The sequence below is a fragment of the Nestor notabilis genome, unplaced genomic scaffold, assembly GCF_000696875.1.
Source record: "Nestor notabilis isolate BGI_N333 unplaced genomic scaffold, ASM69687v1 scaffold9632, whole genome shotgun sequence".
Taxonomy (NCBI): domain Eukaryota; kingdom Metazoa; phylum Chordata; class Aves; order Psittaciformes; family Psittacidae; genus Nestor; species Nestor notabilis.
The window spans coordinates 4,355-31,209 of NW_009916945.1; the positions used below are offsets into that span (position 1 = coordinate 4,355).

The 26,855-nt window shown below is 35.0% G+C and overlaps 1 protein-coding gene across 1 annotated transcript; it reads left to right on the plus strand.

The window, feature by feature from the left end:
* Window positions 1-499: 499 nt before the first annotated feature.
* PCGF5 (polycomb group ring finger 5) lies at window positions 500-17,327 on the plus strand (the record flags this gene model as incomplete). Its single annotated transcript, XM_010024839.1, has 8 exons — window positions 500-596; window positions 5,091-5,146; window positions 5,270-5,329; window positions 9,139-9,287; window positions 10,497-10,595; window positions 12,125-12,214; window positions 14,097-14,156; window positions 16,464-17,327. Coding segments are annotated over 8 exons (659 nt in total), but the record flags the coding sequence as incomplete, so codon positions are not given.
* Window positions 17,328-26,855: the final 9,528 nt, after the last annotated feature.

Here is a 26,855-nt window from a genome sequence, read left to right on the forward strand (position 1 = left end):
GCTTCCAACCTGTGTACAATTTCTGTGAACTTTTCTCTTACAGTGAGTATTTACAACAGTATTTTCAGCTGCCAGCAACACCGTTGGAAAGAAAATAACGTGCATAAGTCATTCTCAAACCATCTGAAGTGATGGTTGGCTCTGCTCGGCTAGAGCTCGCCAGCGTGCACTTTCTCAGAACCTGCTCTTTACATGTGCTGCATGATACGGGGTTTGCATTTTATGATGCTGGGAGAATTTTAAGTAGTAAAAATCTTGCATACTTTGAAGCAGCACTTGTATAACCTGTGCTGCTAAACTCAGTGTCTTGGCAGAGCAGAACTAGCTATAGCTTTGAGGAATAAGAAGTGGATAGAATACATTCATTATTTGCTTTAAAATAATGCTCTTATCTTTGATGCATGAAGTAGTTAGCTCATATCATTAGGTCATGCTCAAGCAATATTATTCAGATCTTAAACTAAGTTGGTTTTGCCTTTTTTTTTCTTCTGTCCCTCAGTTTGTAAGACTTGTATTGTTCAACACTTTGAAGACAGCAATGACTGTCCCAGGTGTGGCAACCAAGTGCATGAGACCAATCCACTAGAAATGTTAAGGTAAGGTGACATTGCACAGCGTTTGCTGAACTGGAAGAACAAAACATAAAATAAAAAAAAAAATTAATATGTTTATCCTGGAAGGGAATTATTTTTTTTTGCTTCTTTGTATAATAAATATATCAACTGTTCTTGGCCATAGATTCTATCAATTACTCATCTCCCAGTAAAAGGTAAATTAATTTTTCAGATATAATAAAAGGAGGACAGATAATGGAAAGATGCAGAAAGACTGAGTGTATTGTACAAATTAATATAAATATTTAATACCTCAAACAAATCAGGTACCTTTTATTCTTTACATGAAATTAAGTTCTAGTTTCTTTTTTCAAACAATTTAGGGCATTCCAAACTGCATGCAACTTTTTATAATTTGTAGAGCAATGTAGAATAACTGAAATATACAAATACAATACATACACATACAATACTGAAATATACACATATAATGCTGAAAAATACAAATAACTGAATGTTTTCCAGGGTGTAGACCTACCAATCTGAATTGAAATCTGCTGTCAGATTAATGAAAAGACGTTCATGAAAGAAAATTCTGACACCAAAAATGCCTTTACTTGAAAGTTTGCATTTTTTATATCACAATAAAACACATTTTTTTAAACAACTATTTTTCTTGAGATTCTGAATTCTCTTTTAGTCACGTTATGTTGAAACAAAGGTGATAATCTTGCTACAAGTATAGCACAGAGAAATAGAGAAATATCGTAAGTGGAAGAACTTGATGTTTTCCTAAATCGATGAAGCCTCTCCCTGCCCTCACTCCCAACAATCCCTCCCCTTCCCCCAGTATTATTAGTTTGTAATACTGCTGGGAACTTAAGAAGAAATATTCTTACATCAGTGTTGGAATAAATATTTATATATTTCTTCTGCTACAATTTGTCATATTTTGCTTTCCTTTTTGACTGATAAGTGTATGCATAGCAATTCCCATGCTTCAGTTATGTACCAAGAGGATAGATGAGAGAGATTAAATACAGCAACTCTAAAGGGTGTTATTAGCTTCAGTCTTCATCATCTGAATGTTTTTTAGAAGGGTAGGGCTAAAAGGGTTTGTGTAGATGTTTACCTTAAGTACTGTTCTGATCTGTCGGTGTCTGAGGTGCTGGGTCAGCCGTAATAAAAGATTCTATATAGAGTGCATAAGGCTGAAAACAGAAGTATTTTAGAAATATTTCTTTTATTCTGACAGGACCATTTCATAGGATCTAAAAAATACATTTTCTGAAACCTCTGGTAGATGTTTACTAAATGAATACTGTGCTCTAAGCAGGAAATGATAGAAGGGTGAGAAAAGTTGAGACCACAAGCCAGAAATGTGGGAAGAGCTGTTTTTCTCTGCAATTATTTCCTGAAACTCCTTTTAGAGTCACTGTGTTTATTTGCCAACAAACTGCATATAGCAAGTCGTTTGGTTGTATTTTATGAAACAGTTTTCAATATTTGCTAAACTCATAATCAGAAAAGCACATGAACAGTGTAATGGAATTATCTTTTTTGGATGTTGCTTGCCTAACTTAATACATGTCTTACACTCTGACTGTAGAGGCCAGCCCCATCATTGCTCAAGAATGCAGTCATTTTCTGAGAAATGGCGTTAGACACTCTAGATGGTATTTTTAACTGAGATCTTTCAAATAAACTGTATAAACTACTTTACAAACTCAGTTCTGAATAACTTCATAACTATGTGAAGTTTTTAGATGTATCTTTTATTTAGCAGCACTTAGGACTATTGAAACAATAAGCCAAAGTCTGAAATCCAACATTGAGCTCCAAAATAAAAATCTAGGAAGAGTGCTAAATTCTAGAATTCCCTTTCCTGATTTAGCAGAATTCTGAATCATCAATATTCAGTAGGGTCTGCAGTGGTCTGCCATGAAGGCAGGCTGCTTTTTTCTTGGTAGCATGCTACTTGGAAGGCAGATTTTCCTGAGTGATAGTCTTTGCTTCACTTCAGATAATTAACAGTTATCAGAGAGTGGCTTTGATCTTACAACTCATTCAGTATTGTAGAAGAGGTGAAAAAAGAGGGGTTTGGAGGATGGAAGATGTGGGGGTGCAAAGGAGTATGTCTACAGTATTAATATTCCTGTTTTGGCGTTAACAGGAAGTATCATACTAGATGACTGAGACCATCTTTGGAGTTATGTCAAGTAGTTTCATTTTGGAATGTGTTTGTTGCAAGTCACAGAAATACAAATCTTTGTTAGAGTCCTTATAGGAGTGGATAATAGGAACACTGTAAGATGCATCTGAAATTAAGAATGTTTTTATAATTTCCTATTATTTTCCCCTATCGTTTGAGTTTTCGTGTACTGAAAAATCAGGTAAGTGGTATTTTTTCATAAGTTTTGAAAGTATTGATTAGTATTTATGTTTCATAAGGAGAAATCACTCTTTTTGTTTAGTTTTGAAAGAAATGAAGTTATTGACTATAGCATATGAAGCCAGTTCTTGCTGCTAGCATTGTAGATTTGTTAACTATAGTGGTTTTCTTGCTATGTCAGCATTACTGGTGACTGTTGGTTTGGGCAATTGAAGACAAATTAGAAAGTGCTAAAAGGGAATTTTAAAAATCAGCGTAGAAAACCCAACATGTATTATGCCATCTTGAGGAATAGTCTGTGGGATTTTGAATTAAGTCAGTGCTGTTCTCTTATTTCTTTTCTCTTAATGAGTAAGTTATGATGATTAGAGCTTTCTTACAATGTGAAATCAATTCCATTTCCAAGACAGGTTTACAGGTTCCCAGTGCTCTACTGCAGGAACTTCATAGAAGGCAGTACCCTCTAGTTGCATTAGATGTTGATAAGAGACACTAGAAGAGATAACATACCATTTGGAAAGCTAGACCTGTATTTTTGTCTATCAGAAACTGAGTTCACACACATCGCATGATTTTGGGTTCTTTCTTACCTGTGAGAAATTACTTTCTATGCTCCTTCGTTTTAGGGGAGGCCTGTTTCACTTGCTGAAGATTTATTTATTTATTGGTACTTATAAGAAGCAGCAATTAAAAATGCATTGTGTTTGTAGCTTAAACATTAATATTCTTATGGTATGACTATATCTATGAATTAATGGATAACACAGGAAAGTAGTCTCAGAACAAGGTAATTGGGTAATAGATCTGATTGTGAACTTTCAATTACAAAAGCAAATTCTGTAAAGAAGGAGAACCTGGAATGCTCATGTATTTGTTATAAGAAGAGAACTGTTGTCAATTAAAATGGCTTTTAGGCATTCCTCAGCCATAAAATCATTCAGTCTTCCTATTTGCTACTGCTAGTGAACAAAAGCTAGAGAACAGTCATATGTTTTTAGCAGGCCTATAGTGTATATTAATAACACATACACATGCATATCTGTATATATGCAAAGGTGTGTATACGTATCTCATTACTGAGAAGAAAAATTAAGGGAATCAAAAATATAACAGCAGCAGTTATTGTATTGCAGCTTCTGTCTGTGTATCAAGATACTTAATTTTTCTGGCCATATTGCTTAGTACTTAGTTTGATCCAGGGTTTTTGTTTGGTCTTGGGTTTACATTTAGGCTGTGGACAGTGGGGAGTTACTGTTCACAGGGCAGAGGAGAGAAATGAAAGGAAACAGAATAAGACAGAGGAAACCAGAGGATAAGTGGGACAGGGAGAGGAAGTGGAACTAGAAATCAGATGATAAATTAGAAGGATAGAAGAGTAGGTAAAATTCAGGGAAAAGGGAAGCAAAATATTTTACCTTCAGCAACAAAGGAAAATGCACCATGTCCTCTGGAAGGGACTGTAATAGCTGTTTCTGGCACTAATATCAGGATAACAGAGGACATGCCTGTGCTGCGTGCTGTCATCTGGTAGACAAATTCATGGCAGATTTAAATAGTTTAAATGAATTATGTTGGGCACTGAGAACTGTCTAGCCAGAGCAGCATGGATGCTCTGTGTTCTTCTTTCTCCTGCCAAGACTGGTTTGTTTGTGTTGTAATGAGTAGGGAATAGTCTGTTCAGTTTTTCATAACAGCCTTATTACCAAAGCACTTGAACACTTAATATGATCATGGAGTTTACAGTTTTCATGCTTATTACTCATGATCTGGACCTTAAAATTGGATACTTTTTTCCCAGTTTGTTCCTTTTAGTAACACAATTGTTTGCTTACAACAAAAATTAAAATAATGAAAATTTTAGAGTATAATGGTTTTGGGGGTTTGGTTTGTTTTTTTTTGTCTTTATACATTAAAAAATAAATTCCTTGGTTAATTCTAAAACAAATCCGTTCCAGAGGTTGTTGAGATAAGCTTTAATGGATGTTGTCTCTCAAGCTAAAATCATCTGTTTTTCTTCAGGATACATTATTTACCAGAAATATGCAATTTATTTTATTATTCAAAAGTTTTTGTTATTTAAAGGCTAAAAATATATAAAATTTTACTTTCTACTTAACGTGAAATGTATTTTTTCCCTTTGAAAGGCTGGATAACACCTTAGAGGAAATTATATTTAAGCTGGTGCCTGGACTTCGGGAACGTAAGTTTTCTCATTTGATTTTGGGTACCTGTTTGGGTTGATGGAGGAAATACGGCCATTTCTAGTGATATACCTGTAGTATTGATTTAAAAATTCACATGACTGTTCTTTGATGTTACCTAGAGGAACTGCAGCGAGAGATTGAATTTTGGAAGAAAAATAAACCTCAAGAAAATGGACAAGGTGATGATTTTTTTTTCTCTCTCTCATCTGTATGTTAACACTGATCATTAAGCCCTGTTTCTTTAAACACACATGTACATTGTTTTTACTGAATTCAAAGATACTACATAAACTTGTAACAAATCTATATAAATGTGGCCCGGGTCTTCATGTACTGCTGCTTATCTATTAACCAGTTGCTTCACAAACACTACCTGTCTTACCATTATTTTAATTGCATTTCCCTAAGCTCTCACTTTCACACTCATGAGATTTTCCACTTGAATTCTTAATTTTCTTAATACAGCAAGATGCAGAACTACTTGAGTTTTTTACAGATTATTTTCTGTTACTGACTTTGACCAGCTGTTAAGTAGGAGGTTGTCAAGAATTAGTTATGACAAGTAGTAAAACAGTTTTCCACACATGCTAAACAATTGTTTTATATAGATTCCAAAATGCTTTTTCTTTTTTTTTTTTAATTTCTTTTCTTTTTTTTTCTTTTTTTGGTAGTTGACCCATGCACTTTCAGAGCTCAGTATTGAGGTGCTAAGGGAGGACTATGCTCAACTGGTTTTATGTCCCTTAAATTTGACATTAAGGTTCTGATGCCATAGTCTATTTGATTCAGACATTTTTAAGAACTTTTGTAAGGCTCTGCTAAGCTAAAGAAGCAGCTATTTTTAGTAAAGGATCACTGTCAGTAAATGTCTTGCGATACTCTTCTGTACTCAATTGTTTATGATGTCTTCTTTTCAACTTAATAACTTTCATTTTTCTTTCTTGCTAGTTCTGTTGATTTGCATTTGACATCTATTACAGGAGGCAAGGTTCTTTTTTCTTTTATATAATTAAATGAAGAACTGCAGGATGGTTTATATAAAATTTTCTTAGTTTACTACAACATACCATATAGTGTATACCTATTCATTTTTTAAAAATACTTAGAAAATATTTTTATGAAATAGAGACGGTTTTTGACATTTATTGTTTAGAAAAATATTTCTGCTATATACAGAAATAGGAAAAAAAATCAGATTTGTAGAATGTGACTTCTTAATTCTTTTTGTTCTTATCTTTCTCTCACAATTTAATGACAAATCTAATGGCAATCAGTTACTAAGTGTAATGTGTGATTGGATTCTTTGGTGAATCAGAGGAAGGCTCTAACTCTCAAAGTATACTTTTAAGTAGCTACACATGTATCCAGCTCTGTTAGTGACTGTGTCCTTGGGCTATGGAAATTTGACTCTGCAAATCATTTGAAAGTCATGAGGCAAGTTATGAGCGTTTAAACTGTTTTCTGCCATAAACAAGCATTTAGAACCTTGCCTGAGAATAGGTTATTTGGAGAGAATAATTTCGGCAAGACAGGACTGTTTCAGTTGTCAATACTGTACCCTGCAATCACATAGTCGGTCTAGTTCAGAGTCTACAGGTTACAACACAGTTCCCAACCTTAGCGTCTAAGATCTGTAAAAACTCCCAGGACATACAATTCACACATATAAAAAAAAACCCCTCAGACAACAGCGTATCTCAGGCATTAGTGACTCCACTAGGAGAGTGGTTACCAGAGAGAATTGATGGGTGATGATAGGAAACATACTGTGATTCAGAGAAAAAAATCTCTATAGGGCCTCTCCAGTCTGAACTGGAAAAGGAAGAGGGCAAACATCTTTACATTGAGTCACTCTCTGGTGATCAATTTTACATTAAATACCTAAGAAAAGTACAGGAAGTAGACAATTTCCAAGGTTTGCAAGAAAGATGAGATTAAAAAATGAGACATCAGTTTACTCCTTACAGAAGGAGGGGTGGAGTTGGCTGGGATGTTGGTTTGTTTACTCTGTCTTCTGTTCTTGGCTTGGTGCTTTTGACTCGGAAAACACCAAGTCCGTTTTGGTGAGATCCAAACTTCTTATTTTCTACTTCTTTCTTTTTTTTAAATAATACTGAACTTTAATAACATGCCTCTAATAGACCATCACATTGATTTCTGGAGGCTGCCTATACAAACATCATTAATTCTAATGTCCACAGGGACTGTTTTTTAGTAAATAGTCTGGTGCCATTTACATGGAGGAGCATTTGAATTTCTGTTAGAATACTTTGAAAGATGATATCTTTTTTGTGGATATACCTGTGTCTGGAATGATTTTATGGTTGGAAATTTGCTGATTTCCCTAGTTCTGTAGTTGGTCTGCCGTTCAAGACTTTTCGAACTGCATAACTAAATGTTCCTCTGTTATCTGCAGTGATAACTGTTGAAAGTTGCTGATGTGTTTGCATTGCCAAAGGATCTGTGAATCATAGGCAGACTCCTAAGACAAATGCTTGTGACAGGTAGACTGTACCTGCTTGATTAAAAGAGATCCTGGACTCTCACAAAAAGATAAACAGAATTTATCTGTAGTTCGTACTGTAAATTCTGTTCATAGCAAAATGATAGGAACAAAATGTATGTATCATACACGTTCAACTACGTCTATCAATAGCTAATAGGGACTTGTGGACAAATCTTTTCTAACTGTAAAATACTTCAAAATTGTATAAAAGGAAAGTAGTAAGTGTAGCTTAAACCTCATCTTGAATATATAAGATTAACAAAATGAACTAATCACTGTGTCTAGAAAATTAGGCATGGCTTGGTACTTGTTAAAGTTTTCATTCTATCTTCTCATCCTAACTCTTCTAAGTTAATTTAAAAGTTTGTGGTAAGTGTAGGAAAACAGCAGAACTTGATCTGGAAGTTTTTCAGGAAATGCAGAAATAGCTTATTCGAGCTACTTGTGATAATGTTTTATTCCAACAGAGAGCAGCCTTTGTTTTAAATCAAAATAAATAAGTTGGGGATACAGAAAAACACAAATGTATTTAATAGGGTTATTGTATATTGTATTCCAAATCTGTAAAAATTACTCCATTTTATGGCTTATTTTATGGTTATTACTTACATACATTGCAGCCTTATCTAGATGTACGTGCTAGTCTTAGCATTCAAGTGTTCAACTGTGCTAAGCCTTTGAAAACTGTAGGAGATTGCGCTTCACCACGGAGTTAGATTTCTAAACCAGGAATCAACAAAGCATGTAACAGCGTCAATGAAGAGAGATAACATGGTGTGTATATATATGTGATTATATCGGCTATGTGTGCCCTGCCAAAAAATGTGGAGACCATTCCTCTTTTCTTATTTTTGTTTTTAAAGGGGAATAAGTATGTATATAGCTATTTAGTTATAAAATCCTTCTGGAGGGGGACACTTGGAGTTCTTACAATGACATTACTTAAATGGCGTCAAAAGTGGATGAAATTTAAGTTTTATCTTCCCTTAGCTTACTTAACATTTCAGTCTCTGCTGGTTTGTTGTGGCAGGCGGTATATATGAATTGATTGCCCATGTTCCTTTGATCTACAAGTGTTGGGATTAGTTATTCAACTATATATTTAAAAGCATTATTTTTTGGCAGTGAACTGCTTTGACATAGAGTAGGTTGAATGATCTTGATGCATGCTCAGTTGTGGGATTTTAATCACTGGACGCAAACAGAAGTAGACAGCCATAACCATTAGTGGTCCATCAGCCTAATTATTTTCTATCACATAGAAATCTGTTATTTGCATATTTGGTTAAAATTTCAATAATAAAACTGTTTTCACAGATACGTGAATTGGTAGATTTAAGAATGCAGTGAATTAAAATTGTATAAAGTTAATTTGAAGAAAAAATATGCACTTGAAAATGAAGTATTACTTTAAATACATTTATTGCTACTGTGACTTTTAGTTATCTTACACTTAAATAATATGATCTTCGTATTTTACAGATGAAAGCCCAAAAGCTGATAAACCCAAAGTAGATGAGGAGTGTGATGAAAATGAAGAAGATAAAGACTATCACAGGAGTGACCCACAGATTGCTATCTGCCTCGACTGTTTACGCAACAATGGGCAATCAGGAGATAATGTAGTCAAGGTGAGTGGTAAAGATAATCTGTGCTGTTGTTGCTGGCAGAATAGCATCTTGCAGGAACCAAATAACTTTATAACCATTAACAAGACAACTTAATGTGGTGATCTGTCTCCGCTTCCACATTTATTTTGTCCTTTTGGAATTTTGCAAAAACTACAATTCCATGCAGAAATCCACCTGTGACCATGGATTATTTTGTCTTTATATGAAGTATAGTTTTGTAGTCTACAGCCTTGATGGTGTATAGCTGCATTACATACCAGATTACAGTATACCCCATTGGTACTTAAAAAGCTAGCTGTAGGTGAGGTGCCTCACACTTTCAGGACTGCTATCTTCCCATGCCAGCATGAAGCTGCTTTTCAGATATGTTGTGTGCTGAATGACTGGGATCTGGATCTTCTGTGCCCTTGGGCAGGTCACTTCCATCTGTAAAATGTGCTAACTGCTGTTTTAAGAATTAGGGATATTTGGCCTCTGTTCCTGAAAGGAAGATTACCTAATGGTATCAAATCTAGAAGAAAGTGTTTAGAAACCCTCTTAGATTTTGGTAAAATATTATTAAATTACAAAGACAAGAATAATTAAAAAATATTTAAAATTTGACTGATAAAACACTACTTATATTTTCTGTGTGCTATGTTATGTGTGCGATTTTGGAAGTTCTTAGTAAGAAAGTTTTGATTCAGTAAGAAAACATATGTACATGTTATCACCATATTTATGCTATATAGTAAGAAATCTGTATCTCCATTGCCATGTAGGAGTCCCAGGTTTCCAGCTCTCCTGTTGAATCAAAACTGTTAGGTTCTCTCAGAACTGTAGCTTCTCTGTATTTCACCTAGATTATTTGAGGATGTTTTTACTTCCTTTTTCTCTCAAGGGCTGAAGAAATTCTAAGAAACATAACATCTGTTTGACCCCCCCAGTGTTACTAACAGAGACAGATTATTTAAGTTCTTCCTTTCGGTGGTTTTGGTGGGGTGGTTTGTTTTTTTTTTTTCCTCCCTTTTGTATCTTTTGGGTGGGTCAAATGAACTTGTCATCTTGTACATTTTGCAAAAAACTGAAGAAAAATGAACCTCTGGTGCCAATATGAATTAGAGGAGAATGCAGTATAATCGGTTACTGGTTGCAAAAAGTACCAATTAGAGTTGTTCTTGCAGTAAAACCTGTAACATGTTTTTTTCTGTTTTGTTGCTGTTGCTTTAGGGTTTAATGAAGAAGTTTATCCGCTGTTCCACTCGAGTGACCGTGGGAACTATCAAAAAGTTCCTCAGCTTAAAATTAAAACTTCCAAGTTCTTATGAGGTACATTTGAAAGAATGATGCTTGTGGTATTATTTCCCTGTAAAGTACTAGGTTTTTATGAAACTTAATCATATTTGTACTTGAGAAATATTTTCTTTAGCCCAATCACTGTTCGATATTCCAAATTACATTTTCTGCCCTTAAATGAGAAGTGATCATTTTATCCCAGTGATTGAAGTTGCTAATCAAGGAACTCATACTGTTCTAGTAACTTCAGTTTGTTGCTCACCTGTGTAGGAACACATACATTAGTTTTTGATATTTTTCTTCAAAAAAGAAATGCTTTCTCTTTCCATGTCACTAATGAAAAAGTCACTTAATACATTTTTGGGCTAGTAGCTACTGGGGAAAAGGAGATCTTAATCAGACATACACCAAACTACTCTGCAGTTTATCTTTAGATGTAAGAAACTCAACAATTATGAAGGAATGAGGAATAATAGCATTTGAATTTTTTTAAATGCAGACACTATTTTGTAACTTCTCTGGAATTAAGTGGAATTTGATGGGTAGAGGATTATGCACTTGCTGCATGAGTGATTTGATCTTGGCTAAGGCTGTTCCCTGTGGCGATGTCCTAACATGGTCAAAATTGTAATGCATGGTGGAGCTGGGAAGTATGTAACTCCTGCCTCTGCTTCCGCTCATGCAGGAATTTTGACCTCAGCACAATTTCTTCGGCCAGTTCTCTTGTAGGAGACAACGACTGTAGGAACTACAGGCTGCCTTTAGCACAAATGGCAGCCTCCCAGCTTTGGTCAGAGGTAGCGCTGCTTAGGTCAGATGCACAGGTTATTGCAGAGCTATACACAGGAGCTCATCACAGATTCATGACATGCTGAGGAGCCATTTTGCTGTTATTTGGTTTTGTCAATTATATTGATTTAATCTGTCTTTGGCACCTTAATGGCTATGGTGTTACATAGAATCTGCTTACTTCAACATTTTGACCATTTTTTTTTCCCTATAAAACCAGAAAAACATCATGACTACAGTAATGAAAAAACTGTCAAACATTTTCAGTGGAGGATAAAAGTAAGATGCTATAATACAGTTTAAACCAGTCATTTTCCACAGTGAGAGTCTTACTTTTATTTTTCTTTTGCCTTCAGTTAAAGAGAGTAACATTTGTATACTCAGAAGTGTGTTTTCCTTGTAATTTATAGTTATTTTAATTTTTTTTCTAAATTTACATTTATTTTTTTTATTAAAATTACAGTAATTCTGTAGCTCTTTGGGTTTGAAAGAGCGTTGACATATCAAGAAGGCCTTCAAAATATAGCACATCGCTTTTTGTACAAACTGATACTGTGTAATATTGCTAAATACAGGGAGTGTTTGTCTACCAGTGATTTCTTTTGTACTTTAGCAGACTTTCTTCTATTGACACCCTAATTGAAAACTCAAAAGTGAAAAAATAAAGTGGAATACTAGATGGAATTATTGTATAATGATACTTTTTAGGAGTTCATTTAGACATTAAAATTTTCCATCCCTTTGTCTTACTGTTTGTTCTGTTGTATTTTAAGCTGGATGTACTATGCAATGGAGAAATCATGGGGAAGGATCATACTATGGAATTCATCTATATGACAAGATGGAGACTAAGAGGCGAAAACGTAAATGCTGTTACATTATTAATAAATGATGTTTTGGTATATTTATTATAGAAAGTATACATGTTTTCACAGCTTGGACTAAAATATATTCTGTGACCCTTCAAAAAAACTTATTTAAAAATGCATTTTGCATGTTTTCGGTATTTCTTTTGTGAAACCCTGTAGCACATATATTGTGTAGATTCTGAAACTTTAAAACAGCAGGTATACAAAGTTCACACGGAAGTTATGCTCAGAGTTTTAGATCAGGTATCTGAAAACCCAAGCACTTGTTCTTTTTCTGCTTTTGAATTTGCTTTTAGTGACCTTTTGAGGTTGGGGAATACCAATTCCCAATAGTTGGGGAATATGCGTCCAGCAGTTCTGTATTAACAATCTCTTTTATTCAGCCAGTAAACTGAAAGTGACACTGAAATATTATTGGTGAAATCTAATTTTTTGTTATAATTTCTGTTAATACTCATTTTTTTAGATATGCTGTATAACACTAACATCCAGATAAATAATACAGCTAAATGGTTTTCCTTGCTCCATGTGTGTATTTTAGAATATACCATTTAGTAAGAGACATTTCTTTTAGGTCTGATATTCCATTTGATTTAGTAGCCCTTCTATCGCCTTGTAAATTTAATATTTTTTGTTAGAAGTCTGACCCCCTTTCTTTTCTTTGTTTTGTACACTTGTTTGTGTTTGTTTTTGCTTTGAAGTATATGCAGGTTTGTTGTCTATTTCTACTAGTGGAGGTTATGTTGGAGTGAAGCTTAGGTTGAGCACTTAATATAGATTAATGCACTGATCTGTAGAAAATTCCAGGCTTTCTGTACTTTTTTTAAGCTTCCTAGTACTCAGAATAAAAAGCAGAAAAGACAGAGGATTAAGCACATTGTGGAGTTAACAGTTCACAAGTTTCTTTAAGTTTTACCTTACTCTGGAGGAGAGAGAGATTTTGATAGGAATTAAGGGAGTTAATATATATTTAGGCAAGTATTCATTAAATCTGAAAGAAATGCTGCACTGATATTTGATGATTGCTGAAACCCCAATACTGCACCAATAAGGGAGCTTGATGTAATTTTTTTTCCAATGCTGCCTTGAAACCAGTGGGTGTTTGGCTTGCCCTCTTACATTTTAGCTAGCATTGGCTGTACTATTGGGAAATGTTGAGGCAACAATTTTAGTGATAACGGAATTCTTTCATGACATCTAATACTGCCACCTCTGCCTATAAATGGACTTTAGACAGTTGCATGGGTTTGGAAGCAACAGTAACTATCATCTTGACAAAAAGGACGTTATTTGTGCTAGTTAAATATTTCAAAATTCTCAGAACAATAGTTTCTAATGTAAGTTGAATTTAAAAGTTGACAACTCTTGATAAAATTTGTAAGTTGTGTTTACATACACATAGTATAGGCAGGTGTGTGTACATCTTTTCCTTTTAGCATTTTTAAATCACTCCCCTGAAGTCAGAGATGACAGAATAAAACCTGTACGAATTACATTGTGCTGGTAAAAAATCTAGTAACATCTGGGCTTCCATGATTTTATTTTCCTTAACAAAGGTCTTGTTACAAAACAGAAGGTGCAATAATTAATTAACAATCTTTTCTTTTGGATGAAGATCAAGTAAATCCGTTATCTCCGTCTTTGGTACTATTCACCGTGAGCTTGTACTGATGTACTTGTGGACCTTACAAGAGGTGGAGTAGTAAAAGAAAAATATCCACTTATTCATTAGAGAAGTCTTTCCTATTTTAAATAAGTAAATTAATTTTAAGCTTTACATTTGAAAACTTAAAAAAAAGAAAGAGCATTAAATGGTGAATGTGTATGTCCAGCTGTGGATGCCTCTTATCTGATCAGAAAATCATCTCCTTCGCAGTTTCGGTGTCAGAACTGCTCATCTTCGCAAGTCTGCTCACAGGATGGCACTTTCGATCAGGTAAGAGGCACTCACGACTGTACATACTACAGTCATTAAGGTCCTGTCAGCACTTCAATTGTAATCCAAGTTGTGGAGTTTTTATAATTCCTCACTAGAAAGTGCTAAAACTCTGTGAGCAAGGCCTGAGCATTTTTGTTCCTTCAGAGAAAGCTTTATTGAATGAGAAATAGAACCTGTTCAGAAGGTTTAGGTGTTTCTTTTACTTTACGTAACGCAATTTATCTGTTTGTTAGAGAGATGTCATTCTGTAGGCTGATAGCCCCAGCAGTCTGGAAGGTTTATCTGCCTCCTCTGTTTCATCCTTCTAACTAGTAGCATTGGGCAGTCACTGACGGGGGATCAAAACTGAAGAGTATGAGTCGAAAAAGACTACATTGGTTTCATCTCTTTATGGCAATCCGTATGATCTTTTTAATAGAGGGAAGAAATGTTTGATTTTTCTAATGTTGTATTCCCTTCACATCTTTTAAAATCAGAAATGAATAATGCCTCATTTCCAGAATATAATAAACCAAAACCTCCAGAACTTGCAAACTAATGTTGATTTCTAAATTTCATTGGTCAATCTGGTTCATACCTGTATAAAACAGTATTTCAGTTTCCTCATTGAGAATTTTGATTTGAACTTATTTCTGAAAGTTACTTTGGAAGTTTGAAATAATATTTTTCCTTGAACAAAAACCTGAAGTTAATGATGGAGGGTCACTTCCCACTGTGGATGGGAATGACCTGCTGCAGTTGTACCTACTTCAATGATTAGAACTGTCCCGCATGGAGCATTGTATTTCTACAGTTGTTTTGTAATTTTTTGGGCAAAAATACTGAGCCTCAGTGGTTTACATGGCAGTTTCACTGAGGTGACTGCTCTGTCTTTGCCTGTGTGCACTTCCAATTAGATGTGAGTACTTTTAGAGACATTTTATATAATCAAAATGAAAAACCTGTGAAATAGCATTTAAGTGATGTGGTTTTCGCATTTTATGCAAGAAAAACAGCGATCAAGTAGTTTGTGATACTACATTTGTAGTATCATATGTTTGTTAATTGCATATGCAGACTACACATGGTTCTCCCAGTCTCCTCTCCTAAGTGCTCCTGCTACTGTAAATACCTTTGGGTTTATGTTGTGATTTCTCTACACTCCAGTTTGTAAATCCCCAGCAAGTGTGATCACATTTAGTTCTGGTGATCATTTCACTACCATGGCATGGAAATTTTATTAACCTGTGTAGGTCTCTGCAGTGTACCTTTTTTCTTTTTTTTTTTCTTGGTCACTAAAGTTCATCTGTATTGCATTTGAAGGATGCAGTAAAGTATTTCTGGGTTTAGTGATAGCTTCTGTAATAATTCTTTATATTTCCAGGTTTGCAATAAAAAAGACTCAAATTAGCTATGTTCCTCTGTCTCATGGCTGAGACAATAAGATTTTCCTGGGGTTTATGCTATAGAAAACATCCAGTATCCTAATGAAGTTAAGAGGAAAACAGCAGACATAGAAAATGCTGGCAGACTGAAAAAATAAGACATTTAGTAAAAGAGGACTTGCAGCAACAAGTGCCCAGAGCATTTGCTGGAAGCCCACCCATTCTTGCCTCTCCTTCCACAACAGTTTTGTCCAATTCAGGGATCCAAGCCGTTTGTTTGCCCCCCACCGCTATGGTGGGATTTTTTTCTGGTAGGAACTAATAAAAATGCATCACTAGACCTGAAGTTGAGGATCTGGATTTGTGGGAGAAGTTTGCCTCAGCTCTGAGAAAATCAGCTGACAGCTATTTGACCTTCTTTCTTTTCTTATCTTTCTAATACCAGGGTAGCCTGGCTCCTGTTAACTAGTGCTAACTACTAGTATAGCAATGGATCTCTGTATCTGTAAAAATCAAACCAAGTACATCATCTGTAAATAGACTTTTGTTTAGAAAGCATAAAATTTCAAGATTGCTTTTTCTCAAACACAGCAACGCGGAAGTAAGAGCAGTTGTTCGAGCCCTCTAAGCACATGTGTCAAAACATAAATCATAAAATACATAAAAGCAGATACAGGAATTTAATGTTAATGACAAATAACTATAACTAACTGGCTTAGAGATTAAATATGGATCTGTAGTATGAGTAGGGTTTTAGCTGTTGAAATATATAGAATTAATTTATATAAGTAAAGCTGATTGTCATATACATATGCAGTGGTAAACTCTGGGTATTCTTAAGGCAATCTTTAACTACGTTTTCTTTGTATTTTTAATGAATTATGTCTTCATTTTTTCTTGTCTGTGTGTGTTGTTGTTTTTCTCTTGCTTTTGTTTTCAGTCTTACCCTATGGTACTTCAGTATCGACCTAGAATTGACTTCGGTTAGACCAAAGGGCCAGATCCCACTGAGATGAATCCTGCACTATTTGTTTACCCATCGACAGATTGCACAATGAATGGATGTGCCTGGATTAGGGGGGGGACACAACCAGATTTTCAGCATGCAAATAAGGACATTGTCTTTCTTAAATTGTCAGTTGCATCTCTGTTGTTTCTATTAGAGCAAGCCAAGTGCCATTCTGCTACTGAAATGTGCATAAGATATTTGTGTATCTTACAAGTGTGCTGCAAATCATAGCCAAAATCATGAAGTGTACAGTCGAGATTCAAAAACTATGGAATATTTTTGCTTGTGTGTTAGAAAATTTTTCTGGTCCTAATATTGATTACACTAGCAAAATGGCAGAGTGCTCATTCCATGTGGTGTTGCAGTTTCACACACTTACTATTTTACTGAATATTGTTGTTTAAACCATAGAGTACTGTACAAATAACTAAGGATTATACCTTGAAACTATTTTGTATAGAAAATATATTTAGAAAAGTGGTGATTGGGCCACTACTTTTTTCTTGGTAAGTTTCTCATGGGTCCAGGTATAGCTCACTCATGAGTGTGCAACAGTCCTTTTGCAGTGGATGAAGATTAATTATCCTTAACAAGAGATGTAGAACATGGTAATTCAAAACGGTAATTTTAAATCTTCTAAACAGATTCTGCTAATATTGCTTAAAAGCATTGCAGCCTTTGTGATTGCACTTTTCTATGGTTTCCCTAAAGATTGGAATTTGGGATACTAGCTATTTTTGGAAAATATCTTCTGGTCAGATTACATTTCTTCTAATAAACCCTCCATAAAAAATGAAGTTAAAAATAATGTAGATGTCTATAAAACAAGTAATTTTCACTATAAGATTACAGTAAAGGCAAAATTTTGCATAATTATTGCCTTTCATAGTCGGCATTTCCTTTTAAGATTGGTTGGAGGTATATAAGACAAAAATAATATATAGCTTTAATTACATTATGTATCTCTTGTGACTATCTGGAGATTAGAATTCATTACAGAATTTTTCATTAGTTAAAGTCACATCATAAAATATTTCCATGAAATTAGAGGTAATGCAATACTGAAGATAAGCAGTCTGACCAAAATAATTGTTCAGGTCATTTTTTTTCTGAGACCTGATAGTGCTGGATAAAGCGATTGTTGCCTTAGGTATTGCAAGCATGATGGTTCTAGTGTAGAATGTTTATTGGGGTTTCTGGTAATGTCACAAGGAGCATAGAATGCATATGTCTTCTGTAGTCTTCCATTGTCCTTGCTCTGCTTTAAAGTCAGTTGAGTTTTTCTCTTTAAATTCTGTGGAGGTACTTAGAGTTCAGTACTTTTATGTAATTTCTATTTATACACACCTGCTACTATTGTAGATAACAATTTACTTTCTTAGGCCTTTTGCATACAGCAAAAAGGAACCAAATCAATTTTTCAGAAGCTACTGTAGTGTGAACTAATTCTTCTTAGATAAGACAGAGTGAAAATTCTATCTTGGGATCAAGTATAAAAAAAATAGATGCAAGGCCGTAACTCCTTTGTGAATTTATGTTCATGTACCTTAGTATGTTTCTGTAGGAGAACTAAGCATGTTGTGGATAAATCTGGCCCCTTTAATGTTAGTAGGAGTTCTAGCATTGATGACTTGAGGAATCCATATGTAGTCGGGTTGAATTCTACCATTGCACTCCAAAGCCCATATGACATGCAGAAATAAAGATGCTGTCAGTAGCAGTCTGTTTAGGAAACCTGCCATTGCAGGTCAAGGTTGCACATATTGTGCAGATGCCAGTGAACCCCGGGGAAGCAAAATGTCAAGGCAGCTGCTGCTCCTTTCTGCAGGCATAGTGCGCTGACTGATACAGGCACTGCTTTGCCCACACTGTAGATAGGTGCATGTGCTGGCTGCAGGAAACAGTCATCTTTTTGCCCACCCAGTCTATGATGTGCTACTTGACAGAAACAAGAAGATACTCCATGTAGGGAGGGCCCTTGTCCTCTGCGGTCTCTAGGGAAGCAGAGATTCTTTGTGTATGTAGAGGTCCTCCTCATGGAGCAACTTGGAAGAGCAGAGCATGCATTCTAATTGCAAACCATTCTTCTCTTTAGTATATACACTTGTTTTGTACAGTAGAAATAAAATATTATTTGTAAATATTTACATGCATACAAGTGACACCTTACAGTTTTTATATATTTCATGTGTTTTTATACCAGAATCTTCACTGCAGATTCACTTTACATAAAACGCTTGTTTCAATTTATCACAAAACTAATAGTAGTACGCTTAAGTACGATTTCTACTTGGTTCAGGGGACAATTTTTTCTCAACAGTTGTGCTTGCTGTTTTGACAAATTGAGCAGACTTGGTTTAGAAAGAGAAAAACATCATTTTTTAATCCATTTTAACTTACCTTACACAGAAGTTTTCATCCACCCAACAGACCCCTGAAACAGGACTACTTTGTATTGGCTTCTGAATGGCAACTAATAGAAGATTTGACTGTTTAGTGAGCTTCTGTATTCACAGTCAGAGAACCATGAATTCTCTTGATTGGACATGGACATTGGTTTAATTCATGGTATTATCTTGATGCTACTTAAAGCTAGATTACAGAAGGCAAATCTTCATTTTAAGCATGGAATATACAGACAGATATGATTTAATGTTCCCAGCTGAGAATCATGGCATTAAATGCATATGATCTAGCCACCTACACTTCATGCATTTCTGATTTACTGGCACAGTGCCTGGATGCTGTTACAGTTTAATAGTTTTTGTAGCAGTGAAGTGCCAGTGACATACGTATCTTAACTGGGCAGCTTGTGTAACACAGGCATTGCCTTCTTTACAGGAAATTTCTCTCTCATATAGTACATATGTGCCATGTCTCTACAGATATGCATATTTAATTCATCTGTGCCAATTAAGAGTATCTGAACAGGATAGGAATATGCGAATGCGTGTACAGATTCCTGTGTGCCAAAGATGGGGTAAAGTGAGACGAGTACCTAAGCATTCCATTAAAACTGCACCATATGCCATTTTAGAGCAGATGACTGTATACAGTCACACTTTCTGAGCATTTCCATGACAAAGTGTCACGACTGCATGCTTGTAAAGAATAAGAATATAAAATAAGTGTTGCTGCCACTGTGTTTCTATGGCTTTCCCATATTGGCAGTACCTAGCTGCAGAGGAATAAGACCTAAAAAATTCCACACTACTACCTAACCTGGCTGTATCTTATTTAGTAGATTTGGTGCTTTTTATTTATTTTTTTTTTTTTACCCTAAAAGTGAAAAATTTCTGTTTGCTTTTAACTCTGGGGTAAGTCATTAATGAAAGTCATAAGTAACTTTTTGTTGAGCTTAGCTGTGTGCTGCATTTGTCTAGTAACAGGCCGTAAACCAGAATTTACAAACAAGATCCTATAGTATCTTAAACAGTATGGAATTAGATGGTTAATCAAGAAATGTATCTTCCATCATGCATTACTACACTGCTCATAGCTAAGGGCCTAGTCCTAGAAACGTATTTTTATTTGGATGAAATACCAAATAAGATTGCTACAATAATCTAAGTAACTCATCACTATAGTAGGTACTGTTCACATGAAAGCTTCTGGGATTAGGGTAATAGGAGTATGCAACTCTATATTGTGCATACTCAGATAGCTTGCAGTTATTATGCAAAAAAAAATAGTAACAAAAAGTATTATTTTGACTTTACTGAAAACATTATATAAAGCAAAGTGCCTAATTATTAATACTTTTTAAGCCCATTATTTGCATTTGGCAGGGTAATATTTGCTTCTGTATTTTATCTGTGATCTTAATATTTTCAGCAAGAATATTTCATAAACATACTGTATTGAGAAGCTTTCTTTCATAGGAAACAAGCAGAAAAAGAAACGTGTTCTGTTACATAATTTAAAATTGAAAAAAACACCCTATCTCAGTGGAAACTATATGAAAAGAATTACTTTTATATGTAAATTATTTCATTTTCTGCATGAGGAAGCCTTGAATTCTGAATCTCTGTCTTTTTCTACTAGGTTTCAACAATTTGACTTGACTTTTCTCTTCTACAGTTATCGAAAACAGTTCCAGTATATCTGCAGGAGAAAAGAGATTGATCACATTCCTTTTAGATATAAGCTAGGCTTTTGTTCCCTGCTGCAGACAAAGCAATGGTCTAGAGTTCCATCAGATCTTGCCCATGTATAATTGTTAGACATGACTTTGTGAGAAAAGCAAACAATTTTTCCTTCTCTGCTGATTTCTAAAATAACAAAATAGGCCAGAATTTAGTCCTTTCATTGAACCTATCGCTGAGTTGCGTTGTCCCATTTGTGGGGTTTTGTACATTTTCATATCACTGAAGACACCAAGAAGCATTCACTCCCCAGAAAAAAATTTTCTTGGGAAGACTTGAAACAAAAGGAATAGCATCCAGCTCAGCCAGGCACTGTGTCTGCTAGAAATACTAGAGAACAGATAGTTGTTCAAAGCAAGTCCTGTGTCTCAAAATAAACAGATTGAGTCCTCTTTATAGAGGGACAACATAAAATACTGGTCGATTACATGGACTGATCAAACTCTTTTATCCTGGAAAAGACCAAAGGCAGTTAAGACACATATGCTTATCCATGACAAATATATAAACAGAGATGTTTAAATCAAGAGCTTGATGCAGTTTCTTCATTTAACCTAGCCACGTTGAAGGCATCTGCTTCCATCAAAAATATATATATCATGCAGGATATTGTCCTCTCATTGTACTTCATGCTATGTTAATTTATTAGGTATCTCAGTTAAAATGTCTAATTAGGCACTTTCTGTCCTGTAGTTAATTCTAGGTTCTTACACATCTTTTGCCCATTCCCATAGACCACACCATTTAATGCCCACCAAGTAAAAACATTGAGGAGTTATGAAGGAGAAATTGCACAAGGAATCAGCTCGTAGGTTTTGTTTGCCAAGCAGCTCTTAAAGATTTCAGCAGTTTCAACAGTTCTGCATTTTGAATCTTTTACAGCTAGTTTGAACAAGTTAATGCTTCCACAAGGGGTTCAGCTAAAGACACTTGTTTGAGGAATGCTTGCAGTTTACTGGAGCATGTTCCAGGATGTACTCCAAGACACAAGGGGATTGATTCCCCCTAAATGAAATGTGAAAAGCTTCCAACTGCTCATTTACAACTAGTTTTATCATACATGGTCAGGCTTTCAGACCTCAGCTGAAACATCCTTCTGGAAGAACGTCCTCCAAAAGACGATCTTATAATGGTAATACATTTATTACCATAAATATAGGTATGGCAATATATAAGCAGATCTACCTGTTTGGTTTTTTTTTTTTAAATTACTGTCCACCCTGTCTGTAGAACAGATTAAAACATCATATTCTAGAATAAGAAAATGATTAATGAATTCCTGACAGATTCTTCCATCCAAGGTATATGCCATAAATCTTCTGAATCCAGGTAACTGCTGCTACAGTTGAGTAACGACATTGTTTCATTCTCCAGTGCACAATTTAGATCTGTACAGTTCTGGAGCATGGCAGTGAAACAGAGGAGCTCTGTGGACGGGTGGAAATGTCTAAGCTACCTTTGTAATTGTAGAAAGAGGCCCAGTTCTGTAGGCACAGGACAGAGGAAACATTCTGGAATGAAAGATGTCTACAAGTGGAAGTTTTTGTCATTACATTAATTTCAACCAAAGAGAGGCATTGGTTTGACTTCGCTTGTTTATCTGAACCATTAGTTGTACTTTTCTTTGAAGTAACTTTTATGTGTATTTTTAGCAAATGCTTCTAACAAGGTTAATAATGTGACAGTTGACAGGATGAGGTGAACAGAAGTAGTTACTGTGCATTTTCCTCATGACAGTGGAAAGCAAAGTACGAGCTGAGAGTAAGTTGCTATACAATATACAACATTACTGCAACAGTAAAATGTTTGTGCTGCTAGTTAAAATACTGACGTTTGTATTAATAATTAAGTTGTAGTAAAGATGTTTATTATCAAAGTGCAAGGCACATATTTTATGAGGGTAGTCTACTCCTAAAATTCTGGTTTGTATTATATTGAGTATAGTAGACATTGTTGCTGTTCTGTCATGAATTTTAATGCAGTAAAATGAAACACTTCTTTTTTACTGAAGAATAATCACATACTAATTGATTTAAAATTGCTCTTTGTTGTCAGATATTTAGTTTGTTCATTTAAAAAAGTTTGGGGTTTTTTTATTAAACTATTTTTCTGGATAATCTGATTGCCTAATAGTTTCAAGGGACCTATTTAATACCAAAGGTAAAGCCACCCAGAAACTGACTTGGTATAAGGCATCGGCACTTTTCTGGAACACAGTGGTCAAGAGTTGCACCTGGAATCGGTCAAGCAGAACTTAACTGGTGGTAGCTGCCTGTGTCACTCAAGCGGAAGGGTTAGGCACACCTAGCAGTTTCCAAGACAAAACAGAAAAGGAAAAAGGACATCAGGAGTAGCCTGAAGGTTATCAGACTTAGAGTAGCTCTTTGGGTCGCAGCTCATGTTCCCAGTGAGAAGCACAAAGGCTTGCATTACTGATGTGTCTGCTATACCTGGCCCGTGAACTAACAAAAAACTTCAGTGCGCTGTCAATCCTGTAAACCTTCCAAAGCACAAAATACTCACCAAGCTACTTTGGGGTTTTCTAGTCGTAGTTCAGTGATATATTTTGGAGGGTCGAAAGGACAGACTTGGAGGATAATGAGAAGATGTTAAGTATGTTATACAGATTTTTATAGGTATTTTTTTAGCAAATGGCATTGCTGTCCTTGACATGAGACTATTGATTAGCAAGAAGTCGATTATTTTACTTGTGCAGTATGAGATAGAAAGAATAAAGAAATACAGATGTCTTGATTTCCTTTTCCAGGACAGTGATTAACTAAACTGGAAAGTAATAGAACAGTTTAATTGTTTAGCTGGCTAAAATATTTCATTCTAAAAACTTACTGATCGTATTTTTTTTTCTCAAATACAAGCTTCTTAGAATAAACATGAAGCAATGCATCATTTTCTCCCTTATTGCAGACTTAACTATTGAAAGGAAAGTATTTTGCATTTTTTAAAATTAATGCAAAGCCTGAATTGTTGGATGTTCCAGGCTACTGAATAGATGATACGGAGTTACTCTCAATGGATTTTTTTAGGGATGGGGGCCTAAGTGTCCTTATATAAGCTGTGATCCAAGTTACGATAAGAAAGGAGCCCACGGTGAGCAGTAATAATGTTCTAATGCTTCCTTGCATTTGATCAGTAGTTACCAGTTTTTAATAAAGCAGCCCTCACAGTACTTAGAAGCTCATAGAACATATTGTGATGTTATGTTGCTAATTTGTTTTAAAATATAAAATGTTTTAAGCTTTTTGTCAAAAGTGATAACATCATATTACAAATAAACCTTTTTGTGGTTGTAAAATTTAGCATATAAATCATTCAAATTGAAGTGAAAAAAACACAGGTCATTGTTAATGACAGTCTATCCTACTATTAAGAATATATGTATTTTTGTAAAGGAAAAGCACTTGTAGATATTTAATCAGTCCAATATCTATCTATGTTAATGTTTTGAAAAAAAAGAAAAAAGAAAACAAAATGCTGCTTAGAGAATCACTCACATATTTTTATTTTTTGTGCTCAAATGCATTTTCTGTTGGTTTATTGGAATGTTTATTCTGTGTGAAGCTGTATAGTTAGTACAGCTGGGCTAAATGCATTTCTTAATCAATTGTATCTGACTATGATAATATATTTGCTGTCCGATCAGAAAGCTAATTGAAAAACATAGACTGGTGGTGCTGTTTTTCATCTTTGATATTAGCTTCATCCTGCCTTACAACATTTCTACTTCATAATAATTATAAAGAATACTAATATTTTTTGTGACGTTTGTGTTTTAGTGGATGTTTCAGGGTATATTTGGTTATTCAGTTGAATCTTATTGTGCTTGTAAACATTTTCATAAAACTTTGACAAAATTTCATGACAGTTCCATGGATGGAAAAACTACACCCAAGTTTAATGCTTACTTTCCTCCAAAGGAGACTACTGCTGGGTACATGCATAGAATGCAATTGCATCACTAAGGTTTCTGAGCATTTGTACAAATAGTATTTTTAAAATTCAGAATAACTCATTTCTTGGAATATTTCACAGCTGTTTGAAACCTCACTCTTAACTGTGTTTTGGTTCAACATAGTGCATTCACAGTTTCAGGGGGAAAAAACCAACAACAAACAAACATTAAAGCAGAGAATTTTATTGAAGTGCAGTAAAGAGTGGCGACCACATTTGTTTGTAGTAATTACTATACAATCCAAAATGTGTTTATTTATTTCAGTGGGATTCTACAGGGGTCTACTTCGTGGGCCTGACGCTGAGTTAAGCTCTTCAGCTTTACCTCAGTGGAGCTACTTTCTTTAGTTATCTTTGTAGCTAAGACTTGAGATGACCCAGAGTTCCCACTTCCTCACTGAATTTTCTTTCATGGGTGTCTAATATTGTTGAAATTTAAATTTATTATATTAACCTTCCCATAAGTAAATAAGTTTTGCATCAAGTGTGTACTCTAGCAGTAGAATTCAGTGTTATAAATTCAGCTGAGTAAATGCTTGCATAATTGTCAAACTGGGGGAAATTTCACTCAGTCCACAAACACTTGTAATGGCACTATCTCATTAATACACATGCTTCACAAAGATCTGCGAGTGATCAGGTTTTGATGTGGTTTGTTATTTGAATACTGTCCATTTTTATAACTTCAGTTAAGAGCTAATTTCTGCATTAATTTTTGGGAGTCAGCGTCTCAGGGTCCACAAGGTAGCAGTTTAAAAACTTAAATCCGTATGAGCTGAGCACAATACCAGTATCGCAGCCTTATATCTTTTAAAGAACCAAATATGTTGTGGTTTGAAGTATTTTTCAAAAGCACTGTAAATTTCACCCAGTTCTACCAAAGGAATGTTGTTATTTTGGTTTTTTAATCTGTGCTACAGTCCTTAGAAGCTGAGTGTGACCCTGGGAAAAAATGAGATACCTGTTACTGAGTTAGCATCAGTGAACAGTTTTGCAATTAGGTGAGGAAAGTGCCGGTACTCGGGGGTGTCCTGCCTCTTGGTGTAGAGTCAAGTGTGCCTGTTCAGAACTGCATCGACACGTGCAAGCAAGATTTATTTTAGAACAACAGCTCATGCAAACCATGTAAATGGACCTTTTACAGTTTTGCGTATAATGACACTCATATGTAATGATACTTCTAAATATGTAACTACCTGTATGACTCAGTACAAATTAAATTGATCCATGCTAATGTCAAGAATGTTCACAGCACCTTTATAACAGTGGGAAACAAGTGACAATTTGGTCTGACCCATATGCTGCAAGATGCCTCTAGCCCAGTTGGATTAATTTTATGAAAAATCTAGAAAAGCAAGAAGTATAACTAATCTGCTTACTAGCACTGAATTGCTCCTTTCTCAAAGCAATAAATATATTCATGTTGTAACATCTGTTGTGCAGCCTACAATACGAGTTGTTTTGTTGCATTGTTTCTATATAATTTATTTTGTGCAATAAAAAAATCTCTGGTTTTATCTGACTTCTCTCTAGTTTGTAATAATATTCAAATTAAACCATTTACTAGCCTTATATCTTAATTGTGCAGGCATACTGTCAGCTGACAGAAATGCAGACTAGAAAATGGAATGCAGTAATATTTTTCCTTACAGAAAAATCAGAAGGTACTTACATGGCCTAATTTTGTTCTCATTAATGCTATAGAGAGTGTTTCATAATTTTCATGGGTGCAAAGCCTGCCTAACACTGAAGTTGACTGGATTTGGCACTCTTTTTGTAAAATATAACCAGGTGGGTTACACAGTGTGACTGTGTATTTGATGCTTTTATTTATGAAGTACATTACAGTGCTTAAACAATCCCTTAGAGCTTCTGACACAGTTGGTTTTTTGGAGGGGGGGTTACTTAATTTCCCTGGGTTTTATCATGTCAGATTTATTTTTTCCTTTTGCTCTCTCCCTTTTTGATGTTTTCCTGAGTCAGTATGGTTTCAGTAGTATTTATTGTTCTGTGCACTTATCTTCGATTACCCTTTATCATGTTGTTGGGGTTTTTAACTCTAAGGTAATGTAATGTGCTTGCAAATTGGAAGCTAGAGGATATCCTTATAAATGAGCCCTTGGTGTGAACTAACAGTCCTCATACTATATACTGAGTTATTGAAAATAAAAACAGTGGAGGACGAGCTGTTACTCAAGAAAACTCATAC